Genomic DNA, 19,483 nt, shown 5'->3' on the forward strand with positions numbered 1-19,483 from the left:
GTTCTGTAAGGTGATGAGGTAATAACCGTGTTTAGCTTATACCCACCCATTCTGCAGATCCTGCCTGAATGTGACAATACCATGAGCACCAGCTTCTAAACTAGCATTTCAGCTGCAAGATATGGCAGCTTAAACAAGGCTTCTATGACAACCTAGAAGAGCAAAGAGGGTACAAAAATGAGACTTGCCTTGTGGGCAGTAAGATAGTCTCCTGCCTTGCTGAAGAACAGCATTTCCAGCCTTACTAGGTGAGAGCTTACAGCTTACTACCCTAGATGAGACCAAGTCCCCAAAGTCCAATGTCTCCACATTGCCAGATGCAGGCTAAAGAATTAATGCACCTGTTGAGTTGTGAAAGGCTCCAAATGCAGGGAAATGCTGGCTCCTGCAGCAAACAGCTGATTCCCTCAAGTCAGAGATTTGATCATTCATATCTTGGTGTTTCTGAATATAATACAGGTATTGTTCTGAACCTTGCCTAAACCCCACTGAAATCCAGCCACCAATACCTGATTTTCTCGCCTTCCATAGCTGCAAGAAATGCAGCTGCATGAAGGAACTTTTCCTTTCATTATTGTCAAATGCACCTCCCACTGCTCTTAATGACTGATCACCTCATCTCCTCTGATGAGACATCTTGAAAGAACCTAGTTTGCAATTTCAAGCTACTGTTACTTCTTTTGCTACCACCTTCATAATCTTGAAACTTCCTCAATTTCTCCTGCAAATCATCTTACCAAACCAACAGATATATTTGGAAAAAAAATAGACAAGTTGGGCATGAGTATATAATTGAATTTGTGTCTCATTTAGTCTGAGCTGTTTCTGAAAAGCCATGATCAACTTGAAATCAAAGTCATTTTCCAAGCATAGCTAAGATTTGCTTTGTGTTTTAGCTCATCCCAAGACACCTCTACAGTTGACCCAAGTAGCTTCCTCTTCCAGTGTTGTTAGGAGAGCACCCAACACAAGCATTTACAGCACAAGATGAAGACAAAAAGCTAACGGATCAGTAACCAACTCCAACACTCTCTCAAGGCAACCTCAGGCAAGCATTTTAATCTCCCTCTAATAAACCAGCTTGTGCAAATAACTCTATGATATTGCTCTACCTCACTGGGGTGTTACTGGGATAAGCCCATGAATGCTTGGGAGATGCTCAGAGATGTTAGGAGGCAGAAGTATACAGATGGGAATACAAAGGAAAAGACTGTTATTGTCACCCTTCTCACTGATGGCAATAAGGTGAATTCTGATAAATAAACTAGATGGTTCTCGCTCAGCTTCACTGACAACATCCAATGGTCCAATATCACAGGTCAGCTCCTACAAATCATTTTGGACTTGCACCATGAAATCATATGGATTTTCCCATTGCCTGGTGTCCTGTGATTTAATTCTCCAGTGTCCAATCTGAGGCAAATTCCAGTCAAAGCTCTGTTTGTGGCTTAGTGGTTCATAACCTGTCTGTCCAGGGGATTTGCTGGTGACTAGCAAGTTGGGAGTCTGCATCAAACGCTCTTGAAACGCATTAAAGAAGGTGTCTTCTTCTTTAATGAGGACACTAATGACGTCTGTCTTTCTCTACTACTTGCACCTGAGTTCACTTCTACCATTGTCCTCTGTGTGGAGCCTAAAGAGGAGCAGTTGGGCACTCTTCAGACTGTTTGAAACTGTTCATTTTCCATACGCTCTATTTGGGGACTTCTCCTAAAACTTTCAGAAAACTGGTACAGAAAACTTTCTGGCCATTTCCTTTGCAAAAACATCACTGAAAAAAACACAGTTCATATAAAATCATCCCTAATGTCCTGTCATCTAGTATCACATGTATCTGTCCAATTCACCACTGCAGGCTGAAGAGGGTAAATTGGGATTTCTTGAGGGTGAGGGGAGAAAGGGAGGACGGGAGGAGGGAAGGGGACTGGGATAAAAAGGGTTGCAGCTACCCAAGGACGGTCTGTGCTCCAGGCGATGCAACAAGGAGCATCCACAGCAGGGTCCTTTCTCCTGCAACCAGCAGCGGAACATTCCTACAGTTGGGATGCGATAGTCCCAACTCTCCTGCTCTAGCCTCGCAAAGAGCCCCCAAAGTTCTGGTACAACACTTAGTTTAGCTGTGCTGCCATCTCTCCTTGCTGTTTCCCCCTCTTTTCTGTAATTCCTGCCCTTTCAGGACAGATGCCTCTTTTCATCCTCTGCCTGTACAGCACCAAGCACCTTAGGGCTTGTTGGCAGCAGTCGGGGCTTTTGGGGGCTCCCCCAATGCAAACAACAACAACGTTCAAAGTGCCTCTCTGCATGCAGCTGCTCTGAGGGCAGGTTCAGGTTTCCCCCACCTCCTTCTCCCTATCCCTCCTTGCAACACCCACCTGGCAGCCAGATAAAAACAATCTTTGGGTTTTTCAGGTGTGTTGGAGGGATTTACCTATACCCCCCCTGCCCCCTCCCCTTGCAGTTGAGGTCCTGGATTGCATGGCAATGCCGGGTAATCTAACAGTAAAAAGCTCTGCAATTATTTGGCTCTAAGGTTTGGGTCCTTGCCCAGGTCTGACATACACACACACACGCACACACAAGTTCACTGCTCCGGAGAGAGCGCGATGCCTCTCCTCTTCCTCCTCCTCCGTTCAGTCACGGAAGGGCTGGCTCTTCGGCAAGGGAGTTCCACCTCCTGCAACTTTCTCCCTCGCTGCTCTCAACCTGTGCTGCCGGAGTTTCAGTCAGCAAAATCGCTCCTTGCAGGAATTTCTCCAAGCCTCTTCCTTCGATTTGCGGGCACCATGGGTCCCCAGCAGTCAGCAAGGCGCTGCTGCGGGAGAGGATTTTCGGCCGCGAGGGCAGAGAGGCAGTAAACTTCAGGAGAGGTCTCTCCTGTTGCAACAGGTAAGGCATGCTGCTGGCCGGGGTGGGAAGCGAAATGACTCAGGGAGAAGTCAGCGCTGCATGGATGGAGAGGGGCATGGAGAATGGAGAGATTTTGCTGTGAAACCGCTTTGCATGTGAGTAGCTTTTGTTGAAAGAAGCTCCTGCCTTAAGGTCAAGCTTTGGGATGCGAAAGGAAATCCTTTCATCTTCTTCTTTCTGGCAGCCGTAATGAGGGGGGTATTCCCGGAGCCCGGGGAAGCTTCAGCCACATTCGTGCAGAGTTTGCACCTGGACAAACTCTTTAGCTGGACACTCCGGGAAGCTTCAGCAAGCGGCAGCCAGCACAGGCAGGTGGGCTCTGCCTTGCCACGCTGCCGAGCAAGGCAGGTGAGGAGGGACCGGGCAGGGAAATGCTCCAGGTGTCTGCAAGGGGCAGGTTTCCCGCAGGAAGCAGTTTGTGCCGGAGTGAGTGCATGTGCTGCGGCAGGAGTAGTGATGGCGTCTGGCTGCAGGCTCTTTTGTGCGCCGTGTTCAACTCCACCGAGCGGGGCAAAGTTAGACAACTTCACGCGCCTTCTCCCCAGGGTCAGCTCCAACGAGGCGGTTCCTTTACTGCACGCAAGGTGCTGGCAATTTCACAGCACGTGCAGCAAGGCTGGAGCTCCTTGCTCGCCCAGGAGCATGGGCAGCAGAGCCTGGGAACTGCAGTGAGAGCTTAGGAGCCACCAGGCCTCCACAGCTGCCCCTTCTTTGCATGGGAGCGAGCTGATGCCGATCTCTGCTTGTTTGCATCAGTGCACGCCTGAGCTTTCTACACCAACAGGCGCCTGATGGCAAACAAAAATGAAATCCCCCACACTAAATCCAGTCTCAACCCTGGCTGTGCAGGAATTATTTCCCCTATACATAGGTGGCACCTAAAAAAGAAGTGAAAAGACAGCAAAGGTGGCCTGGGCACCTGGAGCGAAGCGGGCCCTTCCAAACAGCGGTTATCAGATAATCAACCTCCTGGGGGAATTAGAGGCAGACTAGGCGGAGTGCCGTGCTCCAGAGGGACAAAGATCAGCTGTCAGACAAGGGTAGCTTTGGAGAAAACTCTTTAAGCAACTGGCTCTAACTCGGGTTTGCTGCATGCAAAGGGCTGAAAGTTTGCAGGACGTGTGGAAACTCCTGCTGTTTGGTGGATGGAGCTGGGCAGGACGCAGCCTGTGTGCAGGCTGGGCTGGGTTCCCGCTCCTGCCAGGCCAGAAGAGCTCAGAGAGCCCCAGACACAGGCGGGAGGACTGGCCTACGCTTGGGGAGCCCTCTCTCTTCTCTGCCGTGCAGAGTTCCTGTGCCCCAAGGTGCAGCGAGCGGGTATGGGGGCAGAGGGAGCCGCCAGGATGCACGGCTCTCCAGTGCCAGCCAGAGGGACCGCCGAGTTTATCGGAGCCTCCGTATGGAAAGCAAACAGTCAATATCGGGCTCCCGGGGAAGGCTGGGCTGTCCCGGTGCGCGGGGAGACAAAGTCACTGAGCGTGGTATTGTGCTCCCTTATCATCTCCTAATATGCAGCGCACCTCACCTTATCTGGAACAGTTCAGGGACATCCGCCTGTCTGATAAGTGTTGGGGTCCTCAGGGCAGTGAGTAGGCAAGAGGTTCCTAGCCCAGCCAGGGCTTTTATTCACTCTGATTCTCTGCCGTCTGCTTGCTGTGCTCTAACATGCTCTGTGACATTGCAAAAAAAAATAAATAAATAAATAAAAAAGAGTCCAACTGCTCTGCCTGTGGAGAGCAGAGCACATAGCAGCATCTAGTTGTCTCCTGAGCCTTTCCCATTAGCTACAGCACGTTTAAAACGGGAGCGCTCACAGAAACCGGTGTGTCTCCTAGCCCTGCAAACAAACAAGCGGCATTCATATACGAAGGGCGAGTTCAAAGGAACGTAACACCTGGAATCAAACATCTGTTAGAAGCTAATGCATTTTGCATCCTACGCTCTGCCAACTGCTCCCAGGCAAGTCCTAAGAGGATTGTTCCAAGTACCTCCATGCTACCGAAATGGCATTCCCTGTTCCATGCACCTCTCTCCTTTGCCACGTGTGGAACATGCCAGTATGGTTCTAGCAGTGGGATTTTTTCAATATCATGCGCAAGCATAAGAGGATTAAATACCCTCAGCCTTGTTTTTTTTTTTTTTTTTTTACTGAGTTGGCAACAATGATGCGCCATTGTCTCTAAGAAGGTGAGTTGCTGAGCATGCGATTTTTCTCTTCACCACAGTTTTTCCTTGGCAATGGGGCAGGTACTGCTTTATTAGCAAAGAAACTTTCTTTCCTAATTCTTGGAAGAAGGAGCTCCAGGGAGGGGCAGGCTGCAAGGTTTGTTAGGAAGGTTTATAGCTCAGAAATGAACAAGCAGCAGGTTTGAAACAAACCAAAAGGAAGTATTTTTCTTTCTTTTTTTTTTTTTTTTTTTTTTTTTTCCACAGAGGGCATAATTAAATTCTGGAACATATTGCCATAGGATATTGCAGAGGCCAAAAGTATACCTGCCTTCAGACGGCATTTCGATACCTTTGGTGTGGATAGCTGTGTCGGAGGTTATTTAACACAAGAGCCCAAGTACGACCGCTGCTCCAGCGGCGTCCTTACACCGATGCTTGCAAGCAGGAGGCACAGTGGGAAGAGCACTGTATTACACATACCGTGCTCATCACTAATCTAAAGTGGCCATTTGGGGAGAGAGATGATACGGAGCTGACCGAGCACAGCTATTTTGATATTCTGATACAGTGGGAATATTTTGGACTGATCTCTGGTTGTATTTTCGATAGATACTGTGACTCAGTTAACCTGGGACATGCTGTTTATGCTCTGATAGATAGTATGGCACTGGTTGCAGTGCCCGAGTGCAGCACAGTTTCTGCTATCAGTACAAAAGTGCGAGCAGCATCTGTGCACATCTGCCTGCTCTGCAGAGATGCTGCAGAAGAATACTCCCAACACACAGACCAGGGGGAGAGGTAGTGCTGTGCACTGGTGTTGTAACAGGAGCGGACAAGGACACACTGGGGCAATGAGACCAGCCTAGGCAAACAGGCCTGTCTCAGGGGTTAATCTTTCCTCTGCTGAGGCTGCGAGCTCTCCGGGTCAGGGCTCTCCTTGGTTTGGCTCGTATGACACCTGATGCAATGGGACTGACTGTTGTGGGTACAGAAAATGAGCAGAAAAGGCAATGGGCAGCAATAGCCAGGTTTCTGGAAGGCAACCAGGATGGGGAGCTGAAGATTTTCCTTCATTCCACAAAGGTCTGCTGCAGGGAATTTCTGTGGCGTAGCTACCTGCAACCTGGCCAGTCATCCTTTTACCAATAAAGATGATGCCCAGATCAGCTCTGTCCTCAGTGCCCTCTCGCTGCCTCTGAACACGCAGGAGGGACTGGCAGGGACTGTCTGCTCAAGGCAGACAGGTGGCAAGTGTCAAAGATGCTGCGGGCGGAGAGGAAGGCTGGTCTCTTCAGGGAGCAGAAGGGAAAGACCAGCAGGGCGCTGGGAAGGGGCCTGGGCAGATCTTCCTATCAATGCAGGGATGCATCTGTGAGTGAATGTGAATGGCTGGTAGAGGGGCAAAGGCAGAGAGGTGGTCACGGTGGCTGCGGCTGTGCTGCAGGGCAGAGCCAACAGGAGCATTTCGTGTCCTGCTGTGCACAGGGGCTCCTCTCTTATATCTGGGGGTGCATGTGGTCCCTTGCCTGTCTCTGCAGACACAACCCCAACTTCTTGTGACAGGAGGCTCTCAGAGTCCCCCTCCCCCCCCAAGTACTTTTACCTGTCATAAGAGAATTTGCATGTTCCCCTCGGGGAATGTGGAAAAAGGCATCAGAGGACTACTAGCACTCAAGGTATTTTGTCTGTGCCCTGCAAATATCCAGATTGAACCAAGTAGCAGATGAGGTCTCACCAGGTCAGGCAGCTCAGGGTTAGAGCCCTTCAAACACGGGTCAGAGCTGCTGCTATCTTGGGGTTGGAGTAGAAGCCAAGTCCAGGTCAGATTCACTTTATCAGTGCAAGATGATCTGCATCCCGGGCATGAAGAAAATGTGTGGGGTTCACTATGGGTTTTGGCAGTAGCTAGCAAGCAGAAAAGACACTGGTATCCCTATGGGCTCTTGCAGCCTGCGCTGAAGGTCACAGCAGGTCTGCTGGGCTCCTTAAGCCAGCCAGACTGCAGTGACAGAGCTAAGTGGCCCTCGTCCCTGCAAGCTTCTGTGGGAACCAAACTCCCTCAGAGAGAGGTGCACAGTCCTCGGGGCAGCAGGGTCAGGGCACACTCATCCAAATACCTGGCATTCATGCAAGCACAATTGGGCTGCTGTACCCCAATCCATGGCTGCTAGGTCCACCAACACTAATGAGTTATTCCCACCAAGCTCCCTTCCCACCAGCACTGCCCTTCTGCAGCCCACAGACCCCGTTTGCCTTCATTTCGAGCAGTAAGTACACAGTTCCCTTCAGAGCAAATGTAGGATGTCAAATTTCCTGCCTATATCCTGGCTATCCTAGTTGCCATCCTTGGCCCAGCAGCTAGGCCCCACTAAACACCATTCCTGGTTATCTATGGGATAGCAGCTTCTGGACCATGGCTAGAATTTACCCACTGTTCCTGGCCACTAAGGAGGAAGGAATGATCAGTAAGGAGGATGAGGAGGGGACAAACAGCAGGTCTTTTCAGGGTAGAACAGAAAGGATGAGATTAGAAGTGATGCATAAGGATGCTCCCCACTGCCCTTAGCCCAAGCAAATCAACCTCCTGGATATCCCACTTTCTCAGGGAAAGGAGCCGGACTCGAGGCAGGGATGATACTGGTGAGGGTCTGGCGCTATGGGGTGCCTGGTGCAGTGAGCGAGAGCGGCTGATGTCTGCGGGTACGCAGCAAGGTATTGCAGAGACGAGGTGACCTCAGCTCTGAAGGGCCTAGGAGAAACTCAGTCTGTCCCTCTTGGTGGAGGGTTGTAGGGGCCACCAGCTCACCCTGAAAAGGGGATCAGAAGGGAATTGTCTTGTGTTTTGTGGACCTTCCCTGGACCAGGAGCAAGCCTGCCAACAGCCCCAGGCTGCAACTAGGCTGCAACCACTGTCTCCCATGAAGAATCCCATAGGGAAAGGGGGAACCCGCAGATCCAATCCAGTGACAGCAAACCCAGGAAAGCTAGCAATTGTCCTGCTTTCAGACAGGGTGGCTGCAAGGTTCCCTCATCTCCCAGGCCTTCTTCAATGATTCCAGATCCTCATCTGTGGGTTTCACAGGGCCCCAGAGCTCTGCTATTAAGTCTTACTCTGGAGTGGTGTCGCAATGTCAACAGAGATAAAGATCCCTGACCCTTATTCCTCTGTGGGGAGTTCAAGTCTGTTCAAGTTCTCCTGCACCTAACAGAGAAGCTCCTGGAGGCTTATAAGAACAACAACCGGCAAACCTCAGCTATCTAACATACCTAAACTAAGCATTGCTTGGCACGGTGTTGACAACAACACAAAATCAGGCTCTTCCCGAGTTCCTCACAGAGCATTGAACAGAAATGCCTTTGGCCTCATGAGCAAGGTGTTGCCTTGCTGAAGAACAGATGTCTTAGAGGCATCTGATGTAGAAGCAAACAGGGGAGAGCAGCAGGACATGTTCAAAGCAGCAAGCATGGGGCAATATATGAATTGTCCAAAGAGGAAAGAAATGAGAGTTGGAGGTGAGTAGCTGGCTAGTGAAGGCAACAGCAAAACATTACAGAGAAAGATGTCCTTAGACCCAACTTGAGTGTGGAGGTACAGCTAGGCCCGAAGAACCAGCACAGCTGTGATGACAGGGGTGACAATAGCTTTCAGCCATAGGAGGAGGAGGAGGAGTTGAGTATCAGGGTAACAAAACACTTCCTATCCACCCCTTCACTATTCAAGGCCAACCTGAACTTGTGCAACCTACATCCTGCAAGTCAGGCTTCCTTGCTCGAGGGGCAGCATCCCACAGTGCCCATGGCTGCCAGCTCTGAACAGTGATCCCAGCTGGGGTCTGCCTGCAGTGCCTGCTGGCTCCAGCTGACCTGGTCTGGGGCAAGCAGAGCTGTCCCAGAGCAAAGAGGGCTTTACCCTCATTCTGTCAGCAATGCGTGTGATGAAAGGAAGCAGCTTCCAAGCCCTGCCTCAGCACTGCCTTCCTCCTGCTCCCACTAACCTACTTCTGACTGCCAGGGATCAGCTTGGCTTATGCAAGTTGATGCCTCACAATGTCCAAGAAAGCAAGTGACCAGCAGTTCCTTTCAGTCTCCTCTTAGAGGCATCCAGTCCTCAGCCTCAAACCAGCTTGAGCTCCCAGGGGTTAATGTGCTTGCAGAGCCAGTGGGCCGAGGATGGGGTGAGTATAACCGTGGTGCCCAGAGGACAGTGTCTGCCCCGCTCAGGGGCAGAAAGGGCCAACCTCTAGCCCCATTGAGGGAACTGCTGCTGAGAACATGGGAATGGCCCTGTGCCACGGCTTGTTTATTTGTTTTTTCAAAATCCAAAAGTAGCAGATCCAAAAAAAAAAAAAAAAAAAAAAAAAACAAAAAAAAAACCACCACCTAGCTCTCACAGAATTCAAAGCCCACAGGCCTGGTTTTGTTAGCAACAAGCAGGAAATTCACCAAAACTGCGTGAGGCACCAAATGGAAAATGAGCTAATTCCGCCAGCATTGCTGTGCTGCAGGAAAGCAGCAAACATTAACGGAGCAGCCTGGCCTCCGAGCAGCATGTACACGGGCTGTTTCAGCATTAAGAATCAAAACATCTCACAAAATACAGCTCGACATCTGCACAGCATTCTTACCACTTAGTCTGTGACTTTCTAGTGTAAAAACTCCTATTTGACCCTTAGGACTTTGCTCACAGTGCAACTTTGGCCCGTCTGTCCAGCTACCAGCCAGAGCAGAGAAAGGACAGAGTCCCAACTCCTATTCACATTTTCCAAGCTTAGTATCCACCTTCTTAAATAACTTGCGTCCTTTGCTCCTTGCCTCTCTTATGACCACTGAATTTCAGACGCACCATTAAACTGCCCCACTGCTGCTTATTTGAATAACCAAGCGTATCTCCCTTCTCCCCTAAGTCCCTGCTGCTTGTATCCTCTGACAACGCATTTGCTTCATGTCGACAGGCTCAGACAGTGCATATGGTTTTGATCAGGCTTTGCCTTAGGTTTTAAACAGATGACCAAGAAACAAGGGGCAGGCATAGATGAAGAGATGGGGCAGAGCTCACACACGGGATAAAGGAGGTGGAAGGCTTCACATCCTGCTCCCAGCAGCTCCAGGAAAGCCTCTCCAAAGGGAAGATCAATAGAAGTGTCACTCATGACCGTGAGGTGTCAGGCAGGCAGGACAACGGGACACCCACCTGCAATGACCTTTTCTCATCACTGGGATGTTCTTTACCCCCCTGTACCTATCCTAGGCAGACTTTCTTATCACAAAGAAACAAAGGAAGAGAATAGGGGGGGAAAAAAAAAGGAAAAAAAAAACTGGGATGAGTGCTGACAAAAGCAAGCTGTGGGGAAAAAATGTTCTCCTTTTCCCATAAAAATGTTGATTTTTCTCTAACTTTCTGCGCCAAAGATTTGGGCTGAGTCTTCACCACAGCCAGCAAGGGGAATGCTGCTCTTGGTGTGCTCAGCACTTGGCTTGTTTTGTGTTTTGGGTTTTATTTCGTTTAAAGGCTCCTCTTGAAGGGAATGGGAAGGTGGGGCTGGGGCCACACCTGCTCCCTGGCAAACTGCAGTGCTTTTCTGTGGTATGACCAAAAAACACAGAAGCCCACGTGCCACAGGAGGCCCCCATGGGGATCTATGCCCCATATCTATGCCCCGGCCTCCACCACTGGCCATCGTTGGCTGGAACAGCCTTGCCCTGCACCCATGTCCCTGAGGCCGCCCTTGCTGAATCGTCCATCTTTGAGGCCACCCCAACCACGCACACTTTGAACCCCAGCAATGTGTTTGTTCCTTTGTTTAAAACCAGCAGATTTAGGCATGTCTTTGACGTAGGATCACAATTTGGATGTTAAATTTAGATGTGCTTTTAGGCTCTGATTAGAGACACAACCAAGTGTTTACGCGCTCCGCTGGGAGTTCACATCTCTAGGGCTGAGGGTGAAGCCCCTTGAGGCTTTCTGATCTTTTACTAGTGATTAGGAGAGGAGTCTGAGTCACCACATAATGATGTACTGGTATTTCCCTCCTTGGGAGCATGCCTTGCCTGGTGCTCTCCATCGTGTTGCTGGGCATTCTGAGGAGCTCTGCAGCCCAGCAGGAGACACGCACATGCCTCCCACACACACCCAGCTCCAGGAAGCCTCTGCATGCAGGGAAGTCATGAGAGAGAGAAGCAGGGAGCTTTCTTTAGCAAGAAACAGGAGCACCAGTGGCTAAACCCAGTGAGGTGAAGGACCCTGGGCACATGAAGGTCTTCAGGGCATGCAGCTGGCCAGCAACCCTGAACCCTTGCTACAAGTCCCATGGGATGTATACTAATTACAGTCAGTGGGAAGATAATGGAACAATACGGCTCAGACAACCAGTGAAGAACAACCTACAGGCAGAAGCTACCATGCATGCAATGCATTTTACCTAGTTTTGAGGCAGAGATCCTTCAACTCCATTGCAAGGACCCTTGAGCTTGGCAGTGCTGCCTCTCCCTGGCAGCCCTGCTCCCACCCCCTTCTGGTATTTTAAGTGCTCATTTTCTTGATATCTGCAGCCTTCCCACACACACTACAAGAGTCACAGAAACTCACCTCCCTGCAGGAATCCCCACCGATACCTTCCAGGGAATGGTTCCAACAAGGCTTTCCCCGGAGCTGAAGCAAAGCTCAGTTTAACCAGTTTTGGCCCCTGTACAGAACACTATGTCCCATTTCTCTGCTGAGCTTCAACATGGCCTTTAGAGAGGTCTCACTCTCACTTCTGCATTGTTTTGCATAATGTGCAAAAAATGTGCATAAATTTGTTGTAAAAGATGCCAGAAAAGGGAGATGGAGCAGGGGATGTAGAGTCCTTCTTGAAAGATCTATTAATCTCCAAACTACATTAAAACTGGGATGGAGAAACAGACACAAGGCACCCAATATGCCAATGTTTCCCATAACTATGACCTAAAAAAGTACAAACATCAGGCTCCAGGCACTCAGCGATGGTTTCCAGAAACCATCACACTAGAGTCACCAGTTGGCTACACCTCCAGCTGGGGGTACATCCACCTACACCCGAAGGGAATCCTGGGCTTAGGTGAGTCCTGGCAGCAGTACAGGTGAACCCATCCCAAGCGGGGGAAGCCAAGAGCTCTCCTGGAGGGCCCATGACACTCAAATGGAATAGGTCAGTTTTTCAACAGTACTATTGCCACCAACCCTCTCCATTCTTTCTACTAAAGTATAAACTGAGAGGAAATGCCCAGAAAGTAAAGAAAAAATGCACACAGAACAGTTATTGATAAAGTGATCTTCCTACAAGATCAGAACCAGAGCTTTCTCTTACGGCTTCATGATTTATGCACATGAAGGCAACTGCTACCACAAATATTTCAGAGAGTTTTCTAGAAATTATTCTAAAAGCTGATTAACTTGAGGTAAAAAAAGCTTTAATAGTGCTTTGAGCCATACCATAGAAAATAAGTCATTTATTATTATAGTTAAGAAAAACATCCCTTAATTTATTCTATCATTTTGTCATTTCTCCCCCTAATAAAGGTAAGGTAAGGTAAAGAGGTAAAAAGACCCTACAGGTCTTTTTACCTCTTTCCTCTTCCTTCCTCCAAGCAAAGTGATCTAGATACCAGTAGTTACCACTCTGTAATCTTTGGAAGCTTTCCTTGTAATCTCTAGGACCAAAAGAATATGAAAATGATAAAGCTGGTGTATGGAAAATAGAAGGGGCTCTGCAAGGTGACCTCCATCTTTTATGAAGGCAGAGAAAAGGTTCTGGAGAAGCCCTAGTTTAAGGAACACACATCCTTTTGGAGATACAATAATGGAGAATTTCACGGCAGAGCTTGTGTTCTGGTTGCTAACCAACATGAGGACAAACTGGAGGAATCTTCAGCACATCAGGAGAGCAAAATCATTAGTGTTCCTGTTAAAATCTTGATCCTCTATTTGTGAACATGGGTGCTTTGGTCTTTAGTGGGAACTGCGTTGTCAGGGACAGAATTTTGCTAGCAATATTGGGGTAGAAATTGTCCTACTAGGTGCATATGCAGTAATAGCGGTGATGAAATTGCATGTATCAGAGCACAGGCAGGTGCCAGTGGGGGACACGAGGGGCTATCTGGACTAACACTGAGGCTTGGACATGGGTCCTGCTGGAAAGAGAAACTATTAGACTTCACAAGCTCTTTATGATGCCTATTAGAAAATTCCCCCTACGTTCTCTCCGTACCTTTTGCTTTTTCAGAGCTCACTTTCCAGAGGAAATGAGGCTTCTGCCTCATGCCCCATCTATGTAATTACTCTCTGACCCTCATAATAACTGTTGAGCCCATTGATTGCTTTCAACTCAGCTTCTAATTGAGAAAAAAAGCTCTCAGAAATATGAGATCATGACAGGGCTTGTAAAATGGCTGGTAGGACAGAGGAGCAAAACCCTGCCAATGACCCATAGAGGAAAAAGATCATCAGAAATGAAGGCCATCTTCTACATCAGAAAAACTACCAGCTAGAGTCAGTTTAAGGACATTCCAGGACAACTTTAGAAGAAAGTTTGCATTGTGTTAAATGCCAGAGAACCCACTCCTTGCTCTAGGTTATCCTCCCAAATTGAATTGCTGGTGCCCAAGAAGGCATGTGTTTCAGCTTTAGCTTTTCTTGTGGTTGTGGAGTTCATAACATCTCTGCCTTGTGGCTTCTCTGATGTCTCATAAAAGATGAGTTCACACTGCCATTTCAGAACAATTCAATTAAAAAGTCAATTAGCCCCAGATACAAAGCGATTGGCTTCATTAACACTGTTCTTCATAGAACAACACTGCATTTTGTTGATATTTTATTCTGCTGTCTTATTCTACTCTGAATTGTATGTCACTTTTCCTGCTCCACAGTCGTAGCAGACACGCGCACACACAGCACGCATACATCTTCTTTCTAGGTTCATCGGTTGAAAATGTTGGAAGGGAGCAGCTCTAGGCAAGTTCTTGCATGCCACAAAACTCTCAAGCCCTGTTAGGTAACAAGCTGATCTTTTAAGAACATGGTTTCCAACTCCTCAGAAGGAACTGCGTTTCTGGATCAGTTAACCCTGTCTTCTGTGATTTTCTTTTATTTGCTTTGAATTGGGAATTACGTTGTATTTCCTAGAAGTGAAATGATATCATCATACAAATAAGTGAATTGTTATGTATGGAAAAAAAATTGCAATGACTTCTTTGTAAATTTTGGTATTTGCACTAAGATCCCAGTGACATAGGCTGTAACTCAGCTTCAGACCATCTGTTGCAAAAAGGAATGACCACAGATAGGGAGATTACTGGATGATTAGTATTTATGTACTAAAAAAAGGGGTTTAAGAAAAGAATGAAATTTACAGCTTTGTATTTTTGAGTAATTGGCTAATTCTCTGAGAGAACATAACACAGATTGTTGGTTAGGTTCTGATAATTTGTTCCTAACATTTGACTCAAGTTAGAAATTGAACTAGTTGGGTCTTTTAAAGAGATGAGTCTCAAAAAAGTGTCTGGAAAAACAAGTCTTCCCTGTTTAAATTAGGAATGTGCCAAATGACTGGCAGGTACATGATATATAATTTAAATTTTAAAGAGGAAGAAACAGTTTTAGATAAAGATCTTCATGGATATCTAGGGGAAATATATGCACCTATATTTAGCTCATCCCCAGTTTCAACTCCCGAGCACACATATAGGAGCATACACTTAGCTTTTAAAAAGAACAAGCCTTGATCCTTTAAGAAGCCCTGCAAATATCACTAATAAAGATATGGCCTTGTTAATCGCATATGAGCTGCACAGTTCCTTCTGTGGTATTAGATTCATGTCTTTGATGCACCACATTCCACCATATTCCAGGTCTTTCATGAGATGTTAGGGAAGCAAGTTGATTCATGGATGATAGATTCTCTACAACAATCAGACCCTGAGGAATGTCCATAAGAAGGGAGGAACCAGAGAAATTATTCAAAAAAAGTGATTTGCTAGAAACCAGATCTTTAAAGCAAAGAAAAAGCAGGTGAGCCCTGCAGATCAGAAGAATTTTGCTTTGAGATACCACTGATTAGGGCCTGAACTACAACTGTTGAAAAGTCCATGTTGTAGAACTGGCCTTCTGCAGAAGAAACTTCTGCATCTTTTCCAGGGAGAAGAAAAGATTGCTATAGGAGGAGAAGGGGAAAGGGAAGAAAAGCTAAAAGAAGAGACATCAAGTYACAGTGTGTCAATTAGATCTTGCAAAATGATTTGAAAGAGCCTTGTGGAGAATCAGGTAAAGATGGTGACAGGAAGAATAAATCAGAGGGGAGGTTTAGATTAGGGCTGTGGAGTTCAAATGTACAATTTGACTGGGGAGAAGGCATAACTGAAGGAAGGGAGAAACTCTTTGCAAGACAGGAACTCAGCCTAAAGATGGCATTTCACAGAATCTCTATAGGGCAAAAGCTGAAGGAGAGAAAGTGAACATGGGCCATGGGACATTGTGGGGCTATGTCAGGACAGACATCTCAATGGAACAGAAAGGAGAACACACTAAGCTAACAATCATGGCAGCAAAGAGCAGAAGGGAGATAGCAAAGAAGCAAAGACTGATTCTATGGGACTTGAACAAACTAGGCCTAACAAAAATGTCCCAACTCCATATGTGCCAGAATTACAAATGCTCTTCCTCTATTCCCTGCAGGACCCAAGGAGATACCACACCATGGAAGTCACTACCAAGAGGCACTTCCTGAGTTTTGCTGTTTTCCTGATGCACTGCATGGCCCGTGAGGCAACCTCTGAGAAAGGCAGCACTTCCCCTCTGCACTTCACCCACTTCTTCTACAATGCCACTATCTATGAAAACTCAGCTCCCAAGACCTATGTGGAAAGCTACGTCAAAATGGGTATTTACAAGACAGATCCCGAGTGGGACATCAGATATAGAATAGCATCTGGGGACAACACCGGCCTCTTTAAAACTGAGGAGCACGTGATCGGGGATTTCTGCTTCTTGAGAATAAGAACCAGAAGCAGCAACACAGCACTTTTAAACCGGGAAGTCAAAGATAATTATATGTTAATAATCAAGGCCACAGAGAGCAACTTTGCATATGAAGCTTGGGCCAAAGTCTTGATCCAGATTCTGGACAGAAATGACTTAAAACCTCTCTTTTCACCCCCTTCCTACAAAGTGTCCATCAGAGAAGACACTCCTATGAAAACAGTGATTGGCACACTCAGTGCCACGGATGCTGATGCTGGCCAGAATGCAGAGTTCTATTATGCGCTGAACACCAAGACGGACTTGTTCACTGTCCACCCCACCACAGGAGCGGTTATGACCACAGCTAGGCTGAACAGCACTCACCGAGGCAGGCATCACCTCCAAGTTTTGGCTGTGGACAGAATGAGAAAGATCACAGAGGGTAACGGCTTTGGGAACCTGGCTAGTCTCATGATCCAAGTGGAGCCATCTGCTAGGAAGCCTCCCTCTATCTCCTCAGTGAAAGTAATACCACCTGACTTAGCTGAAGATCTTCGCTATGTAACACTGTTTGTAGAAAGTGGTGACTCCGAAGCAGGGATAGATTCAGTTGACTTAGTGGGCGGCGATGTGGGAAGGCATTTCAAAGCCATCAGATCCTACTTTGGGAGCAATGAGTTCACGATTATTTCAACCAAAGATGTCAACTGGCTACTTTACCCTTTTGGCTTCAATCTCAGTGTCCAAGCCAAGGACAAGAGCAAACCACCACTGTTCTCCCCTGTAAGAGTTATCCATATACCTCCTGCCAAGTATGTCTCTGCCACATTTGAGAAGGAAGTGTACCGAGTCCAGCTCAGTGAATTTTCCCCACCTGGAAGCCAAGTTGCTATGGTAAAGATTACACCAGTCTTCCCAAATCTTAAATATATTTTGAGACCCACTCCTGACAGCACAGGCTTTAAAATCAATCCTCACACAGGGCTAATAACCACAGTGAAAGCAATGGACTTTCATGAGCAATCTCAATTTGAACTTAAAGTTACAACCACTAACAGCCACATATCTACAACTGTTGTCATTGACATCGTTGACTGCAACAATCACGCTCCAAGTTTTAGTCAATCTTTATACCGTGGGACCTTTGATGAAAATGTTCCTCCAGGTACCAGTGTCCTAACAGTGAGGGCTACAGATGAGGATGAAGGAGACAATGGCTTTGTGACCTACACCATAGCTAACCAGAAATCAGTTCCATTTGTCATTGATCCATATTCTGGCATTATTTCCACCTCCAAATCAATGGACTATGAGCTAATGCAGAGATGGTATCATCTGCGAGTGTGGGCATCAGATTGGGGTTCACCCTTCCGCCACGAAACGGAAGTGTACGTCTCGCTCATGCTCAGCAACATCAACGACAATGCTCCTGTGTTTGAGAAAGCAAGCTGCACTGGCACCATTCCTCGGGACTTTCCTGTTGGGAACCCTGTGGCCACAGTATCTGCAATTGACAGTGATGAGCTGCAACATATCAAATATGAAATTAAGTCTGGCAACGAGCTACGGCATTTTGAATTGAATCCTGTCTCTGGAGTCATTTCCCTTAGAATCTCTCTCAGAGATCTTCCTCCTGAGCAGCCCCTTTTCTACTCTTTGAAAATAACTGCAACAGATGGAGAGAACTATGCCTTGCCAATGCCTGTAAATATCACTGTGGTCAGCCAAGGTCTCCCAGTCAAAATGCAGTGTGAGGAAACAGGAGTATTGAAACAACTGACAGAGACTATCATACACTCTATTGAGTCTCAATCTCAAGGCCACAGGCAGGATGAGGAGACATCTTTGAACTTGCACCTTATAAACCATAATGCTCCAAAGTTTGATGATAGCTTTCCACGATCTATTGATATCATAGAGACTGTTTCCGTCAATTCAACTATTGCTGACCTCTCAGCTGTTGATCCTGATACTGGTTTTAATGGGAAATTGGTCTATGTCATCTCAGATGGAAATGACGACAGTTGCTTTACCATTGACCTGGAAACTGGTCTCCTTCAAGTTCTTTCTCCTTTAGATCATGAAAAAAACAGCTTCTACATTCTTAACATTACTGTGTACGATCTTGGCACTCCACAAAAATCATCTTGGAAACTCCTGGCTGTGAATGTGCTGGATATCAACGATAATACTCCTAAGTTCTCACAAGCTGCCTACTGGGTGACTATACCAGAACATGTAGCAACAGGAACAACAATAGCTCAGCTGAAAGCAGAAGATGTTGATACAGATGATAACGGGAGAGTAAAATATTCTCTGCTGACCCCCACTGATAAGTTTGTCATTAACAGTGTCACTGGAGAAGTGACTGTTACAGGTGTCCTTGATAGAGAACTATGGCCTTGCTATGTGCTGAAAGTAGAAGCTAGGGACCAGCCCAAAACAGGCTACCAGCTGTTCTCAGTTACAGATCTCTTTGTAACTCTGGAGGATATAAATGACAACACCCCACACTGCATCCCAGCCCTGAACAGTGTGAAGGTCCCAGAGGACCTGCCTGTGGGAACCATTCTCCTGTTTCTGGAGGCTTTTGATCCAGACATTGGCTCTGGGGGAGAAGTGAAATACAGCCTCATTAATGAAGAAGAGATGATGTTCCATATGGATAGGCTAACAGGGGCACTCCGTTTGGAGAAGGAACTGGATTATGAGAAGAAGGACTCTTACAATCTAACTGTGCAGGTCAGTGACGGCGGGAAGCCCTTCTCTCGCTCTTCCCTCTGCCACATGGAAGTGAACATCCTTGATGTCAACGAGAACTTGCACCCACCACGCTTTGCCTCCTTTGTCTTCAAAGGCTCTGTGCAGGAGAACAGCCCTGAGGGCACATCAGTGATGATGGTCACAGCAAAGGATATTGATAAGGGGAAAGATGGAGAGGTTCAATATTTCCTCAGAGAGGGCACTGGCCTGTCACTCTTCAGCATTGAAAAGGATACAGGTAATGATATCTTAGTTTAAGGGGCACCCCAAAGGCTTCACCTATCTAGTACTGGCCCTTACTTTTTGCCCCAATAGGACATTCGTATATCCTGTCTATTTGTAAAGGTCCATGGGTTCAAATCATCCCTGTTTTTGATAATGTCTGTATCTGGTGGGGAGCAAGCAAGGTTTGTCTCTTTAGAATAGTGTTAAACCAATGTCTGTCCTCCTCCAAAATACTAAGGTCTCCCCTTTCACTTGTACGTTAAATTTCCTTCAGCACAAGTGAGCCCTCACCTTCCACAGAATCACATTGCCATGCAAGGTGGGCACCAAGGTTTATATCTCCAGCAAAGACCAAGAAGCAGAACAGAGATACAGACCAGTCTGGCATTAAGTACAAAGTGATCAGAGTTCCTGAATCCCTCACAAAAATCTTCTGTCACTCTTCTA

The 19,483-nt window shown here is 47.2% G+C and overlaps 1 protein-coding gene across 1 annotated transcript in view; it reads left to right on the forward strand.

Annotated features, from left to right (window-relative positions):
- The first annotated feature begins 2,845 nt into the window (after positions 1-2,845).
- FAT2 (FAT atypical cadherin 2) overlaps positions 2,846-19,483 on the forward strand; it is a 55,436-nt gene continuing 38,798 nt past the window's right edge. The window contains exons 1-2 of the mRNA XM_026047534.1: positions 2,846-2,886; positions 15,764-19,049. Of these exons, the coding sequence (XP_025903319.1) occupies positions 15,785-19,049 (3,265 nt within the window). The 5' untranslated portion in view covers positions 2,846-2,886; positions 15,764-15,784. The remainder of the gene's footprint in view (positions 2,887-15,763; positions 19,050-19,483) is intronic.

Source organism: Nothoprocta perdicaria, unplaced genomic scaffold (genome assembly GCF_003342845.1).
Source record: "Nothoprocta perdicaria isolate Ctin4 unplaced genomic scaffold, notPer1 scaffold_5, whole genome shotgun sequence".
Taxonomy (NCBI): Eukaryota; Metazoa; Chordata; class Aves; order Tinamiformes; family Tinamidae; genus Nothoprocta; species Nothoprocta perdicaria.